At 50.8% G+C, this 16,767-nt stretch overlaps 1 protein-coding gene across 1 annotated transcript in view; it reads right to left on the bottom strand.

Moving 5' to 3' along the window:
• LOC136576818 (vomeronasal type-2 receptor 26-like) overlaps nucleotides 1-3,889 on the bottom strand; it is a 58,045-nt gene extending 54,156 nt beyond the window's left edge. The window contains exons 1-2 of the mRNA XM_066576401.1: nucleotides 3,815-3,889; nucleotides 2,199-2,222 (exon numbers count right to left, since the gene is read on the bottom strand). Coding sequence (XP_066432498.1) covers nucleotides 2,199-2,222; nucleotides 3,815-3,889 — 99 coding nt within the window. The remainder of the gene's footprint in view (nucleotides 1-2,198; nucleotides 2,223-3,814) is intronic.
• Nucleotides 3,890-16,767: the final 12,878 nt, after the last annotated feature.

The following is a 16,767-nucleotide window of genomic DNA, read 5'->3' as shown; positions in this document are numbered from 1 at the left end:
TAGCAGGAGGTTCCTTCATCTCCCTGGCATGTCCCCTCATCACTGGACACTGGGACACAACAGTCACATCATTGTCACCATGTCCAGTGATGAGTGACATGCCGGGGAGATGAAGGAACCTCCTGTCACAGCTGTCACAGCTCTAGCAGGAGATGGTGATTATGTCCCATTGAAAGTAATTGAAAAGTGAAAGTAACGCACACAGTGCCCCCATGCTTTACCTACATAGTTCCCCCTCAGTGCGCCCCCACATAATATTGGGCCCCCGCACGACATTGTGTCCCCACAGTGCACCCCCACATAGTATAGTGCACCCACATGACATTGCCCCCCCACAGTGTGCCCCCAGATAACATAGTGCCCCCCAAACATTGCCCCCACATGACATGGTGCCCCCACAGTGCCCCCCCATGCTTTACCTACATAGTTCCCCTACAGTGTGTCCCCACATAATAAAGTACCACCACACACTGCCCCCACATAGTGCCCCCGCATAACATGGTGCCCCCACAGTGCACCCCCACGTAACATGATGCTCCCACAGTGCACCCCACATAACATGGTGCCCCCACACTGCCACCACATGGTACTCCCACAGTGTCTCCTAACGGTGCCCCCCCCAGTGACCTCACATAACATAGTGCTCCCACATAACACGGTGCTCCCACAGTCCCTCACATGGTACTCCCACATAGTGCCCACACAATTGTAGCCACAGCAGCATCAGACCCCCGACAATTGTAGCCACGACAGCATAGGTTTCCCCACAATTATAGCCTCAGCAGCATCAGTGCCCCACAATATAGCCCAAACAGCATCAGTGCCCAAATTATTATTGCCACAGCAGTAATAGTGCCCAATAAAAATACCCACAGCAGCATCGGTGCCCACACAATTGTAGCCATAGCAGCATCAGCCCCCGACAATTGTAGCCACGACAGCATAAGTTTCCCCACAATTATAGCCTGAGCAGCATCAGTGCCCCTACAATACTATCCCCAGTAATAGTGCCCCCAAAATTGTAGCCACAGCAGCATTAGTGCCCCCACAATTATAGCCACAACAGTAATAGTGCCCCCACAATAGTGGCCACGGGAGCATCAGTGCCCCCACAATTGTATCAACAACAGCATTAGTTACCCCCAATCATAGCTCAGCAGCATCAGTGCCCCCACAATAGTAGCCCTAACAGCATCAGTGCCCCCACAATTATAGTCACAGCAGTAATAGTAACCCCACAATAGTAGCCCAAGCAGCATCAGTCCACCCCCCCACAACAAATTACTGTGACAGCCCCCACCCCCATGACAAATTGCTGTGACAGCACCCTTCCCCCTACCCCCGCAGCAAATTACTGTGACAGCACCCCTTCCCTCACACTACAATTTACTGTGATAGCCCCCCACCCTGACAAATTACTGTGACAGCAACCCTCCCCCCACTACAAATTACTGTGACAGCAACCCTCCCCCCACTACAAATTACTGTGAAAGAAACCCTTCCCCCCACCCCCACGACAAATTACTGTGACAGTCTCCCTGCCTGACAAATTACTGTGACAGCCCCGCAAGAAAAATTACTGTGACAGCCCCTTTCCCCCGGCCCGACAAATTGCTCTGACAGCCCCCCTCCCCAGCACATAAACAGTAACATACATAAGCCCCCCATCACAAACTTACCCCTTAGCTGAGGACAGTTCACAGGGGGAAGCCGCTGTTCTTCCTCATCTTAAGGTCCAGACCGTCAGTGAGAGCCATGGGGTGAGTGGACTGTGCATGCGCGTGCATGAGACACTGCTGGAATTGCTGTATCCAAGGGCATTGGACAGGTAAATATAGGGGGGGGGGGGGGTACTTGATCAGGTAAGTATAGATGTATTTGTCACAGCGGGACAACCCCTTTAAGAATCGCTTCTCAATGTCAGAAGATATCTATATATATGAAGGTGAAAGCCCTCACTAACTGACTGACTGACTAACTAACTCGCTGACTGAATGATTTGCTGCCTGACTGACTCACTGACTGACTGCTTGCTGACTGACTCACTAACTGACTCACTCACTCACTAACTTACTTACTGCCTAACTGACTCGCTGACTGACTCACTCGCTGACTGACTGACTAACTTAATAACTGACTGACTCACTAGCTGACTAACTCGCTGACTGACTCCCTCACTGACTGACTGACTCGCTGACTGACTGACTAAGGGCTCCCACACACTTGCGTTTGCGTTTTTTGTTAAGGCGATTGTCAATGGGACTTTCTAATGTTAAAAACGCAACGCAGCGCAACTTGCGTTTTTGGTGCATTGCGTTGCGTTTTTAACATTAGAAAGTCCCATTGACAATCACGTTAACAAAAAATGCAAACGCAAGTATGTGGGAGCCCTCACTCACTCACTACCTGAGTGACTCACTGACTGACTCACTGTCTCACTCCTTGACTGACTGACTCACTGACTGACTCACTGTCTCACTCACTACCTGAGTGACTCACTGACTGACTCACTGTCTCACTCCTTGACTGACTGACTCACTGACTGACTCACTGTCTCACTCACTACCTGAGTGACTCACTGACTGACTCACTGTCTCACTCCTTGACTGACTGACTCACTGACTGACTCACTGTCTCACTCACTACCTGAGTGACTCACTGACTGACTCACTGTCTCACTCCTAGACTGACTGACTCACTGACTGACTGACTCACTGACTGACTGACTGGCTCTCTGACTGACTGACTGGCTCTCTGACTGACTGGCTCTAACTGACCAAGTGACTTACTGACTAACTTGCTGACTGACTAACTCCCTGCCTGACTGACACACTGACTGACAGCTCCCCCTGCTAACTCGCTGACTGACTCACTACCTGACTGACTCACTGACTGAATGACTCGGTGATAGAGATGATCGAGCACACTCGTCTGAGCTTGATACTCGTTCGAGTATTAGGGTACTCGAGTTGCTCGTTATTCGAGACGAACACCACGCGGTACTCGAGTCAATTGCATTTCCTTCCCCGCATGTTCCGCACCATTTTCAAGCCAATAGACATGCGGGGAAGGCATTACCACTTCCTGCTGTGACGTGCCAGCCCTCTCTCCTCCCCACAGTAGTGAGTGGCTGGCGAGATCAGGTGACCGCTGAGTACTTAAACTGGACCCGCCTGCGGCTCGCCTCAAACGCATGCTGGCAGAGGTTAGGGAAATTGCTGCTGCTCATTCAGGGATAGTGTTAGCGTAGGATCCTGTCTTCAAGAACCCCAACGGTCCTTCTTAGGGCTACTCTTCATAGTGTGTATTACTGCTGTGGCTAGCTGGGAGCAGTAGTGCACCTTTTTTTTTTTTTTAAGCATCTCGGGCTGTGCAGGCCATTCCAGCTATAGCGTTCTCAGTCTGCAGTGTATTATGCAGAGTTTAGGGACAGTGCTGCCTATATAGGGAAAGTTATACAGCCCTCCTGATCCTCTGTGCAAGATTCCCAACAGTCCTTCTTAGGGCTACATCTGACCATGTGCATTATAGTTGTGGCCTGCTGGGAGTAGTAGTGCATTCATTTTTTATTACGCATCTAGGCCTGTTCCCAGCCTTTCAGTAATAGCTTTCTCAGCCTACAGTGCCGTACAACCAGCTCTCACCGTGAAACTACTCTCTAATATTTCCTAGCCTACTGCAAACTATTTCAGCTATATTGTTCAATGTCTGCAGTGCATTAGACAGAGGTCTCACCGATAAACAGTACTGTAATATTTCCTGGGCCACTGCAAAGTATTTCAGCTCTGCCGCTGTGTAGAGCATCTCACAATACCCTTTCCTTTGTGAGGTTGAGATTACCGCAGTTACAAGCACTAGCCACTCGCTTTAGAGTCTTCTCCCACTCCATACAGCCTCTATTATCTACAAGTCTCTGCGAGCGGTAAATTACCCCTAGGTATCAGCGCAAAACAGCGGGTTAATTTTTTGAAGTCACAGCATAGAGCCTCTGCTATCTACAAGTCTCTGTGTGCAGTGAATTAAGCACAGTTGTCAATGCTGTACAGTGGGATAATAAATTTGGGCCCTGCTCTATTCTTAATCTGCCATGATGAGGAGTAGGGGTAAGGGTCAAGGATGCGGACATCCAAGTGAGGGTGTTGGCACAGGCCGAGTTCCTTGGCGTGGTGAATCACAGCCGACTGCTGTGGGATTACAAGAGAGGCAAGTTTCTGGGCTCCTCAGCTTCATATCACAATTTACGGGTCCGTGTGGTAGACCTTTATTACAAACAGAGCAGTGTGAGCAGGTCCTGTCGTGGATGGCAGAAAACGCGTCCAGCAATGTATCGACCAACCAGTCTTCTACGCAGTCCACTACTTCCGGCCCAGGGACTGCAACTCTGAATACTCTGGCTGCTCCTCCTTCATCCCAACCTCCTCACTCCATCAAAATGACATATTCTAATCAGGGAGACTCCCGGGAACTGTTCACGGGTCCCTGACATGAGTGGGAAAAAACTGGTTCCTCTCTCACTTGAGGAGTTTGTCGTGACCGATGCCCAACCTTTGGAAAGATCCCGGAGTCCGGGTGATGAGGCTGGGGACTTCCGGCAACTGTCTCAAGAGCTTTCTGTGGTTGAGGATGATGAGACACAATTGTCTGTCAGTGAGGTAGTAGTAAGGGCAGTAGGTCCGAGGGAGGAGCGCACAGAGGATTCCGAGAAAGAGCAGCTGGACGATGAGGTGACTGACCCCACCTGGTTTGCTAAGCCTACTGAGGACAGGGCTTCAGAGGGGGGGGGGGGGGCAAGTGCAGCAGCAGGACAGGTTGGAAGAGCCAGTGGGGTGGCCAGGGGTAGAGGCAGTGCCAGAGTGAAGAATCCCCCAACTGTTTCCCAAAACACCCCCTTGCGGCAAGCCTCCGTGCAGAGGGCTAGGTGTTCAAGGGTGTGGATGTTTTTAGTGAGAGCGTGAACGACCGACGAACAGTGGTGTGCAACCAGTGTCGCACCAAGATCAGCTGGGAAGCCACCAGTACCAGCCTCACCACCACCAGCATGTGCAGGTATATGATGGCCAAGCACTCCACAAGGTGGGACGAAGGCCATTCACCGCCTCCAGGTCACACCACTGCCTCTTCCCCAGTGCCCCAACCTGGCACACAGATCCAATCCCCCTCCCAGGACACAGGCACGAGCGCCTCCTGGCCTGCACCCACATTCTCACCTCCACCGCCCTCCACTCCATCCAGCAATGTCTCTCAGTGCAGCGTTCAGCTGTCGCTAACACAAGCGTTGGAGCGAAAGTGCAAACACGCCGCCACCCACCCGCATGCACAAGCTTTTAACGTGCACATTGCCAAATTAATAAGCCTGGAGATGCTGCCATACAGGCTTGTGGAAACGGAGGCTTTAAAAAACATGATGGCGGTCCCCAGTCGCCACTATTTTTCCCGGAGTGCCATTCCTGCCCTACACCAGCACGTCTCCCGCAACATAAATCGTGCACTCACCAACGTGGTTACTGGGAAGGTCCACTTAACCACGGACACATAGACAAGTACTGGCGGGCAGGGCCACTATATCTCCCTAATGGCACATTGGGTGAACTTGGTCAGAGCCTGGGGCTGCTCACGTCCTACCCACACCCAGAATAGCGGGTCCTACCTTGGTGCTGGTATCTGCAGCGTTTTATGCCACCTCCTCCGAACCCTCCCCTCCTCCTCCTCTGCCACCTCTACCTCTCAATTAAGTATGAGCACATCGCCAGCAGTCGGTAGCGCGCGGCGCGTCAGCACAGCGGTGGGCAAGCGTCAGCAAGCCGTGCTGAAAATAATCAGCTTAGGTGACAAGAGGCGCATGGCCCCCGAGCTGCTGCAGGGTCTGCCAGAGCAGAACAACCTCTGGCTTTCACCGCTGAGCTTCCAACCGGGCATGGTGGTGTGTGACAATGGCCATAACCTGGTGGCGGCTCTGCAGCTCGGCAGCCCTACACACGTGCCATGCCTGGCCCACAACTTCAATCTGGTGGTTCAGCAGTTTCTGAAAAACTACCCCCACTTGTCTGACCTGCTTGGCAAGGTGCGCCGCGTCTGCGCACATTTCCGCAAGTGCACCACGTACGCATTCACTCTGAGGACCCTGCAACGTTGGTTTCAGCTACCAGAGCACCAACTGCTGTGCGACGTGCCCACATGCTGGAATTCTACGCTGCACATGTTGGCCAAGCTGTATGAGCAGCGTAGAGCAATAGTGGAATACCAGCTGCAACATGGGCGGCGTAGTGGTAGTCAGCCTCCATAATTCTTTATTGAGGGGTGGGCATGGATGGCAGATATCTGCCAGGTCCTCGGAGACTTTGAAGAGTCTACCCAAATAGTGAGCGGTGATGCGGCCATCATTAGTGTTACCATCCCGCTGCTTTGTCTGCTGAGAAGTTCGCTGCTAAGCATAAGACCAAAGCTTTGCAGTTGAAACAGGAAACGGGGGATGACAGTATGTCACTTGATAGCCAGACCACCCTCATGTCTATATCTCAGCGCGTTTTGGAGCAGGGAGAGGATGTGGAGGAGGAGGGGGAAGAGACTGCTGGCCACACTGCAGAGGGTACCCATGCTGTTTGCCTCTCATCTGTTAAGCGTGTATGGGCTGAACAGGAGGAGGAGAAGGAGAAGGATAATCCTGAAAGTCATCCTACAAGTGAGAACAGCGATGTGATGCGTGCTGGGACCCTGGCATACATGGCTGAATACATGTTAGGCTGCCTTTCCTGTGACCCTCGCGTTAGATGCTTTCTGGCCCACACGGATTACTGAGTGTACACCCTTCTAGACCCGCAGTATAAAGAGAACCTTTCCACTCTCATTTTCAAAGAGGAAAGGGGTATGAGAGTGTTGAAATACCACAGGGCCCTGGTGGAAAAAGTGATACTAAAGTTCCCATCTGACAGCGCTAGTGGCAGAAGACGCAGTTCCGAGGGCCAACTAGCAGGGGACGCGCGGGGATCAGGCAGCATGTCCAGCGCAGGCAGGGGAACACTCTCCAAAGCCTTTGCTAGTTTTATGGCACCCCAGCAAGACTGTGTCACCACTCCCCAGTCAATGCTGAGTCGAAGAGAGCACTGTAAAAAGATGGTGAGGGAGTACATAGCCGATCATACCATTGTTATCCCTGATCCCTCTGCTCTATACAACTATTGGGTGTCTGCGCTGGACACATGGCACGAACTGGTGCTGTACGCCCTGGAGGTGCTGGCCTGCCCTGCCACTAGCTTCTTATCAGAGAGGGTGTTTAGTGCAGCTGCGGGAATCATCACGATAAGTGTACCTGCCTGTCAACTGCCAGTGCCGACATGCTTACACTCATAAAGATGAACAAAGGCTGGATTTCCCCAAACTTCTCTTATCCAACGGCAGAAAGCAACAGAACCTAATGATTCTTTTCGCTGCAACAGGATAAAAATGCATCCTCTATCATCACAAAAAAGGGGGAATTAGCTTCATCAATCCCTCTCGGATATTGTTACTCCTCCTCCTCCTAAAACATCATGTCATCACGCTGAACTGCCAATTTTTCTGCCGTCAAAAAGGCTCTGTTTAAAAGTTTTTTACAATTTTTAAAAGCTTCAAAAGTTTTTATACTCTAACTGAAACCAATCTTTTCAGAGGGCTTACAAATTAAGTAACAGCGAGCTGTGTCTTTAAAAAATGTTTATGGGTTTCACCTGCCCTCGCGTTTGAGCAATTTTTCAGTGGTGCACTTGTATTCTTGGTACACCGAATTTCATGCCTTTGCCTACACTGTTATCTAACAAATTTTTCCGGCCTTCGCCTACACTCTTGGTCACGACATTTTTTCAGGTGTTCGCATATACTCTTGCTGCACCTATGTTTCAGGGGTTGGCCTACACTCTTGCTACAGAAATGTTACAGGGGTTCGCCTATACTCTGGCTACAGAAATGTTACTGGGGTCTGCCTATACTCTTGCTATAGAAATGTTACTGGGGTCCACCTATACTCTTGCTATAGAAATGTTACTGGGGTCCGCCTATACTCTTCCTATAGAAATGTTACTGGGGTCTGCCTATACTCTTGCTATAGAAATGTTACTGGGGTCCGCCTATACAATTGCTACTGAAACGTTTGAGGGGTCCACCTATACTTTTGCTATAGAAATGTTACTGTAGTTCTCCTATATTCTTGCTACATAAATTAGCATAAAAGTAAAAAATAAAAACTATCCCGCGCCTTGGCAGAAATGATGAACTTGAAAAAGACACATATTGTGTTGAAACGCGTTGTTTTAAAGAATAAAAAGAGATTGGTTTTCTGCCAAGGCGCGGGATAGTTTTTATTTTTTACTTTTATACTAAGTTATCCAGCCCGACCGTGCTTGCAAACACGGTGAAAGGATATCCCTGGACGCCACTCCAAAAAAGAAACATGGAGAAGCAAGAAACCTGCTGAAGGCAAACGTGGACAACAGGTGCAGAGGGGTTAACTCCTTCACCACCGGATTAACCCTTCTGGCACCGGGTAAGTCCACCTTTCATTTAGCTACAAAAGCATTTTTAAACTGCAAGTGAGGCGCATTTTAAAGTACATTTTCTATCTTGCTACATAAATGTTACTTGGGTCCGCCTATACACTTGCTACTGAAAGGTTTGAGGAGTTTGCCTATACTGTTGCTACAGAAATGTTACTAGGGTCTGCCTGTACTCTTGCTACATAAATGTTAAAGGGGTCCGCCTATACACTTGCTACTGAAAGGTTTGAGGGGTCCGCCTATACTCTTTCTATAGAAATGTTACTGGGGTTCTCTTATATTCTTGCTACATAAATGTTACTTGGGTCCGCCTATACACTTGATACTGAAAGGTTTGAGGGGTTTGCCTATACTGTTACTACAAAAATGTTACTGGGATCCGCCTATATTCTTGCTACATACATGTTAAAGGGGTCCGCCTATACTCTTGCTAAATAAATGTTACTGGGGTCCGCCTATACACTTGCTCCTGAAAGGTTTGAGGGGTCCGCCTATACTCTTGCTATAGAAATGTTACTGGGGTTCTCTTATATTCTTGCTAAATAAATGTTACTGGGGTCCGCCTATACACTTGCTACTGAAAGGTTTGAGGGGTTTGCCTAGACTCTTGCTACATAATTGTTGCAGGGGTCCGCCTGTACACTTGCGACTGAAAGGTTACGGGGTTCGCCTATACTCTTGCAATTGAAATGTTACTGGGGTTCGCTTATACCCTTGCTACAGAAATGTTACTGGGGTTCGCTTATACTCTTGCTACATAAATGTTACATGGGTCCGCCTATGCTCTTGCTACAGAAATATTACAGGTGTCCCCCTATACTCTTGCTACATAACTGTTACGGCACTCTGCCCCCCGAGCGCCAAGTGGGATGCCCTGATCTTCCCGCACCCCACTGTCCCTGCCTACTTGCCTCGGCCCTGGCTAACCCCAGGCGGACAACTGGACGGCGGTCCCTGCCCTGGCTAGGGACCTGGCGGCTGACAAGCAGGAAACTACCTAATGGGGGGAACAGAGTGCCGACAGAGGAGGCAGATGAATCAGACCAACAAAACTTACAAGGCTGGAGATGGAACTCACAGGCAAACTGGCAGGGTGCTGGATAGCAACTAGTGCTGACTGGGCCAGACTAGATTAGAGGCAAACAGAACCAACAAAAACAGACTGAGTAATAGGGGACCAGAGGGAGCTGACCGACAACTAGGGACTGGCTGAGGAGAACCGCAGACAGACTGGCTAGGTGCATGCAGAACCAATAACTGGCAGTGAGCTCAGTTCACTGCCAGTCTTTTAACCACAAGGTTCCGCCCAGGGGCGGAGAGTGGGAGGAGGCAACTCCACCCGCTGCTGTATAAGAAGCACAGAGGAGTGCGGGCGGCACCCTACGGGCGGGCACGCCCACGCCGCCGCCCACTGGCCAACCCAAGCTGCTGGGATGACCTCGACACAGGGCTCCAGGCTGCTGGAGCCGACGCCGGAGCGACGCGCGCCGACCGCCGGACCCCGTGCCGCGCTGTATGGTAACATTACCCCTCCTCTGACGGGGGACCTCCGGGCCCCCGGAAACTCGACCAGGCTTATCCAGGCAACGGCTGTGAAAACGCTGTACCAACCCGAGAATGTGACCCTCCTGAGCGGACACCATGGACTGATCCTCAGGTCCATGACTTCGGTAGTCTGTGGCTGCCCCATTTCCTTCAGGGCCAACCGTTGACATATCGTCATGTTTCAGGTCGTCTTCCGAGTCAATGTCCAACCATTCGCCACTGTCTTTTGACCCATCCTCGCTACCAATGACGCTGCCTTCAAAATCTGAGGCATCTCTAACTTTAAAATCACTGTCATCTGAGCTATCATACTCCAAAAAACTCTTCCGGGCCCCCAAATATTGTACGGTTCCTGGACCCCGGCAAGAATCCAGGACCTCCTGGGCCTTGTGTTCAACTTCATCACAGACCAGGGTGGGCGGCGGGGGACCGGAGGTGGGCATCACCGAAGAGACAACAGGTTTCGACAAGGACTTATGGCACCCCGTGCGACCCCTCCTTTTGCGATTTCCAGAGGACCGGTGCCCCTTCTGTCCCACCCTGTACGGCTCAAATACCGACCGACTCTCCTCACAATGCAACTGCATACGAGACCCCACCCCTTTCTTCCGTCCCCCCTGCAGCGCACCGGCGGCGACATCAGCAGCAGGACGGGCGGACGGGGTGTGAGGGTAAGTGATACCTCGGGGACTGAGTGCGGTATCGACTGAGCAGGGAGGAGGGGGAGCGCGATGGCTATGGCAGGACGGCCCCCACTGGGTTAGCTCCCCAGTGGCCCAATCGAATTGGGGGTTGTGCAACGCCAGCCACGGCATCCCTAGTACCATGTCTACCGACATTTTCTCCATCACCAGGAATGATAGACCTTCCGAATGGCGACCCCCCACCATGAGTTGTAACACTGGGGTCCTCCATCGTACCAAGCCCGAAGCAAGAGGAGTAGCATCAATGCTAGCAAAACGAATTGGCGTCTTCAGCGCCACAAGTTCAGCCCTCAGGGGCTCAACGAGACGCATGCTAATCAGGTTAGCAGCTGCTCCGGAATTAATAAACCCCTGCCCTAGGCGGGAGAAGTGCCGGAATCTAACCTGGCAGGGTATCAGAAGTCTAGGACGTACCTGAGGTCCTAGGCGACCCTCCCTGCAATCGCCTAGGACTGGAAGTCTTTCTGCCGATTCAGACTGTGGACGCTGAGGCCTCCCGGGGCAAGTTATCACCCGATGTCCAGCTTTCCCGCAGTAGAGACAGAGATGATGTAATAACCGAATCCGGCGTCGCTCCTTGGGGTCCAGCGGGTCCAGTTCCATAGGTTCGGGAACAGAGACTGGTACGGACGGGGAGGGAACAGGACAAATGACCTCCCTGACTCTATTGGTCAGTCTATCTTGCTTCCCAGCCCTGAGCCTCCTATCTGCCTTCACTGGTAACTCCATAGCCTCCTTTAAGGACCCGGGAACGGGATGGGAGATCAACAGTTCTTTGACCGCGTCCGAGAGACCGTGCATAAAAACGTCTTTCAGGGCGCTATCGTTCCATGCAGTATCGCCCGCATAGCGTCTGAAATTGGAGCAATAATCCTCCACACAAAGCGACCCCTGGTGCAGCGCCAGCAACCGCGAAACCGCCAACCCCACTCGGTCCGGTTCATCGAAGATACCCCCGAGTTCCTGAAAAAAGGAGTCCACCGACTGCAGGGAGGGGGAACCCTCGGGAATGGAAAAGGCCCAGGTCTGGGCAGAGCCCCGCAGCAGGGACATTATAAGCCCGACCCTCTGGACCTCCGAGCCGGAAGAATGGGGACGCATCCGAAAAAACAGGCGACACGCCTGTTGAAAAACAAAAAACTTGTTCCTCTCCCCAGAGAACACCTCAGGAAGAGGGTACTTGGGTTCGGGACAGGTAAAGGCGTTCTGCCCCTGCGACAACGCCCACTGCTCCTGGGCCACCATGCGAGCTGACAAATCCCGGATCACTGGCACCAGGTCTTGCAGCTGGTTTGCAAGGGCGCTGATCGCCGCCATGAAAAGAAAAACAATATTTTAAGGGCCAGTTATGTTACGGCACTCTGCCCCCCGAGCGCCAAGTGGGATGCCCTGATCTTCCCGCACCCCACTGTCCCTGCCTACTTGCCTCGGCCCTGGCTAACCCCAGGCGGACAACTGGACGGTGGTCCCTGCCCTGGCTAGGGACCTGGCGGCTGACAAGCAGGAAACTACCTAATGGGGGGAACAGAGTGCCGACAGAGGAGGCAGATGAATCAGACCAACAAAACTTACAAGGCTGGAGATGGAACTCACAGGCAAACTGGCAGGGTGCTGGATAGCAACTAGTGCTGACTGGGCCAGACTAGATTAGAGGCAAACAGAACCAACAAAAACAGACTGAGTAATAGGGGACCAGAGGGAGCTGACCGACAACTAGGGACTGGCTGAGGAGAACCGCAGACAGACTGGCTAGGTGCATGCAGAACCAATAACTGGCAGTGAGCTCAGGTCACTGCCAGTCTTTTAACCACAAGGTTCCGCCCAGGGGCGGAGAGTGGGAGGAGACAACTCCACCCGCTGCTGTATAAGAAGCACAGAGGAGTGCGGGCGGCACCCTACGGGCGGGCACGCCCACGCCGCCGCCCACTGGCCAACCCAAGCTGCTGGAATGACCTCGACACAGGGCTCCAGGCTGCTGGAGCCGACGCCGGAGCGACGCGCGCCGACTGCGGGACCCCGTGCCGCGCTGTATGGTAACAATAACTGTTACTGGGGTCCGCCTATACACTTGCTACTGAAAGGTTTGAGGGGTTCGCCTAGACTCTTGCTACAGAAATGTTACAGGGGTCCACCTATACACTTGCTATTGAAAGGTTTAAGGGATTCACCTATACACTTGCTACAGAAATGATACTGGCATCCGCCTATACACTTGCTGCTAAAAGGTTTGAGGGGTTCGCCTAGACTCTTGCTACAGAAATGTTACAGGGGTCCACCTTTACACTTGCTATTGAAAGGTTTGAGGGCTTCACCTATAATCTTGCAATAGAAAAGTTTCAGGGGTCCACCTATACATTCCCAACTGAAAGGTTTGACGGGTTCACCTATACTCTTGCAACAGAAAAGTTTCAGACATCTGCCTATACTGTGGGTGCACAAAGGTTGCCCATAGCGCTGTTCAGCTGCCTGACAAATACACAGAATGAAGTGTGTGCGGACACATGGATTTCCCCTAGCTATGTAACTCACGGCACCTTGCGTCACACTGTCAGGGAAATTCTGCGTACAGCACCAATCAGGCCCACCCTAATGCCCCGCTGCCGGCGGTAAAGAAGAGACACCACACACGGAGGTCTGGTATAGTTCCTCACACGGGGACATAACTGCGCACTTTATTACAGATTACATGGGGTCTTATACCCTTTGGTCACGTCACTAGGAATGGGTGATGGTCTCATTGGCTCAAATTCACCGCATAACCATATCTGTGAAGTCCGCATTTCCGCCTGAGGCAGTGATAGTTGTATACGTAGTTAAACGTCGTTATCTAGATACGGCGCTTCTGGGAAAACAGCCAAGCATGCGGCCTTCGTATCCGGGTCTGTATTATGTCTGAATTTCTGGACACATCTCTCTCAGCCTTGCAAACCTTTGGAATATCTGATGTAAGGCGACATATTAAAGGGGTTGTCCCGCGCCGAAACGGGTTTTTTTTTTTTTCAACCCCCCCCCGTTCGCCGCGAGACAACCCCGATGCAGGGGTTAAAAAAGAACACTGGAGAGCGCTTACCTGAATCCCCACGCTCCGGTGACTTCTTACTTACCTGATGAAGATGGCCGCGGGGATCTTCTCACTCGGTGGACCGCAGGGCTTCTGTGCGGTCCATTGCCGATTCCAGCCTCCTGATTGGCTGGAATCGGCACGTGACGGGGCGGAGCTACACGGAGCCGGCATCCAGCACGAGCAGCCCCATTGAAAAAAGAAGAAGACCGGGACTGCGCAAGCGCGGCTAATTTGGCCATTAGACGGCGAAAATTAGTCGGCTACATGGAAACGAGGACGCTAGCAACGGAGCAGGTAAGTAAAAAACTTTTTATAACTTCTGCATGGCTCATAATTAATGCACAATGTACATTACAAAGTGCATTAATATGGCCATACAGAAGTGTATAGACCCACTTGCTGCCGCGGGACAACCCCTTTAAGTTTTTCTCATTTTAGCATTGAATAGAACTTGCATACAGGTATAAAAGCATAAAAAACACATGGCAATATATACATATACCCTCACAACACAAGGTGGAGGATGGAACCGAGCCTGACACAGGGCCCGCTCAGGTATTTCCCTCACAGAGTATTGCGGCTCCTACCTCGGTCGTGGTTTCTCGGCCTTATTATGCTACCATCTCCTCCTGCTTGGGGTCTGGGGATCAGCACTCGGCAATATGTATTTGCTCTCGTGTTACCACAGTTATCTGAGACACTGGTTTGGGCCAAACAAAAGGAGCGTTACTGAATTAATGAGACGTTCACAGCTGTACTAGCATCCGAGTCCGCTTTATGCCCATGATTTCTGAGGGTGTGGGCCGAGGCCGCGGTCCTTGGCAGGGTGAAACCCTGCCATGTTTGGGCACTCAGATTTTTTTTATGTGTAATACCGCCTTTGAGTTCCATGGAGTCACCTATGCTATGGGTGCACAAAGACTTCCCATTGCTGTGTTTCACCTCTCTGGCACAAATACACTGACTGACTAGGCCAGAAGTGTGGGCCGAGGTCCTGGGCAGGGTAAAACTCTGCCATGTTTGGGCGCTCAGATTTCTTTATGTGTAATACTGTCTTTGAATTTCATGGGCTCGCCAATGCTGTGGGTGCACAAAGACTTCCCATTGTGGTGTTTTACCTAGGTAGCACAAATACACTGAATGACTAGGGCAGAAGTGTGGGCCAAGGTCCTTGGCGGGGTGAAATTCTGCCTTGTTTAAAGCACTCTGATGTCTTTGTGTAATACCATCTTTGAGTTACATGGGCTCGCCAATGTCTGGCAGAAATACACTGAATGACTTGGGTTGGGTGTAGAAGGCTTCCTCCATTGCGGTGTTCTGCTATCTGACACCTACACATGGATTTCCCATAGCTATGTAACTCACGGCACCTAGGGTCACACAAGGTGGAGGCTGGGACCGAGCCTGACCCTTCGCCCAAATTACGACAGTTATCCAAAATACTGGATTGAAGCATTCACAGGAAGCAAAACGGATTTCATTAGACTTTCACAGGGTCAGTGTATACCTGTGGTGGCTACTTTTATGACACCTCCAGCTTCAAACCAATCTTTGGTGTTAGTATGCGCTGCTGAATTGCGGAGATGTGTAGAAGTGCATGCACCTGAGTCCCCTTTAGGGCAACGTTTGCGGCTTTTGTGACGGAGGTGGCACAGGATTGGAATTATGATCGTACGTCAATTTATCATCACTTATCAACAGCATTGAGGGCTATCGCCCCCACTGTGAAAGAGGGTTGCTGCCTGGCCCTGCCAATCCTCTGTAGTGTGTGCCTCTAGTTCATCCTCATCCATTAAACACATATAGATAGACCTGAGGGTGGTGTGGCTATGAAGCGAGCGTGTGGCATGAGGGCAGCTAAACACTGCGCAGGGAATATTTTGTGTGCGCTGTGGATGCAAGGTTGTGAGAAGGGTTGGACAGCAATGCCAGCATGTAACCCAGGAGAAGAGGCAGCGGTGTTACCCGCAGGCAGTAATTGTCCTTGGTTGCAGCTAGTGTGGTGCTTGGCTAAGATGTGCCAGCGCGTGTGCCTTGCTTATGAGGGTTTGTCCAAAGTAAATTGTTAGGGGGGTGACGCCAGACTCTTGCCCCCATTTTGGCTTATTAATGGGACCTGGGAGCATCAGATGCAGCCATGCATGCTGCCCCTACCCTTCCCTATGCGTTTCTATGGTATTTCCATGACTTTCTGATGTTTTCAGGTGTTTCACAAATCATCACCTAAGTGGAGCATCGGTCCCATACAAAAATGCTCGAGTCTCCTATTGACTTCAATGGGGTTTGATACTTGAAACGAGCTCTCGAGCATTATGAATAGTTCGACTGGAGTACCGAGCACCCGAGCATTTTGGTGCTCGCTCATCTCTAATTAGGAGTACAAAAATATATATAAAATATTGGCTGGACTCAACCGCTGCAACAGACTCACCAATATGTCAGGGTGCTCTGGTATATCCTATATCCTGGTAAGGCTATGAATATGTATGCACTGGTCCATTAACCCTTTGAATGCTGGGTTGCTTACCACCCTGTCAGATCCACCAGGGCAGGTTTTTTGAATGGTCTAATCATTTAATTTCAAATAATTTTGCAGTCGCATTCCAAGAGCCATAACTTTTTCATTTTTCCATTGACACGGATATAGGAGGGCTTGTTTTTTGCGCGACAAGTTGTACTTTTTGAAGCCATCATTTTTGGGTGACTATATATAATGTATTGCATAACTTTTGTAAAAAATTTTTTACGGCATTCAGCGTACAGAATAAATAGTGTGATAACGTTATTCTCTGAGTCACACGATTCCGGCGATACCAAGTTTATACAGTTCTTTTATGTTTTGCTATTTTTGTACATTTAAAACATTTTTTTTTCTTAAAGGTTTGCTTTTGTGCCTCCACATTCCAAGAGCCGTATTAATTTTTTTCCA

This window comes from Eleutherodactylus coqui, chromosome 1 (assembly GCF_035609145.1).
Source record: "Eleutherodactylus coqui strain aEleCoq1 chromosome 1, aEleCoq1.hap1, whole genome shotgun sequence".
Taxonomy (NCBI): Eukaryota; Metazoa; Chordata; class Amphibia; order Anura; family Eleutherodactylidae; genus Eleutherodactylus; species Eleutherodactylus coqui.
The sequence above is the reverse complement of the archived record's forward strand: the minus strand, read 5'-3'. Positions and strand labels throughout refer to the sequence as shown.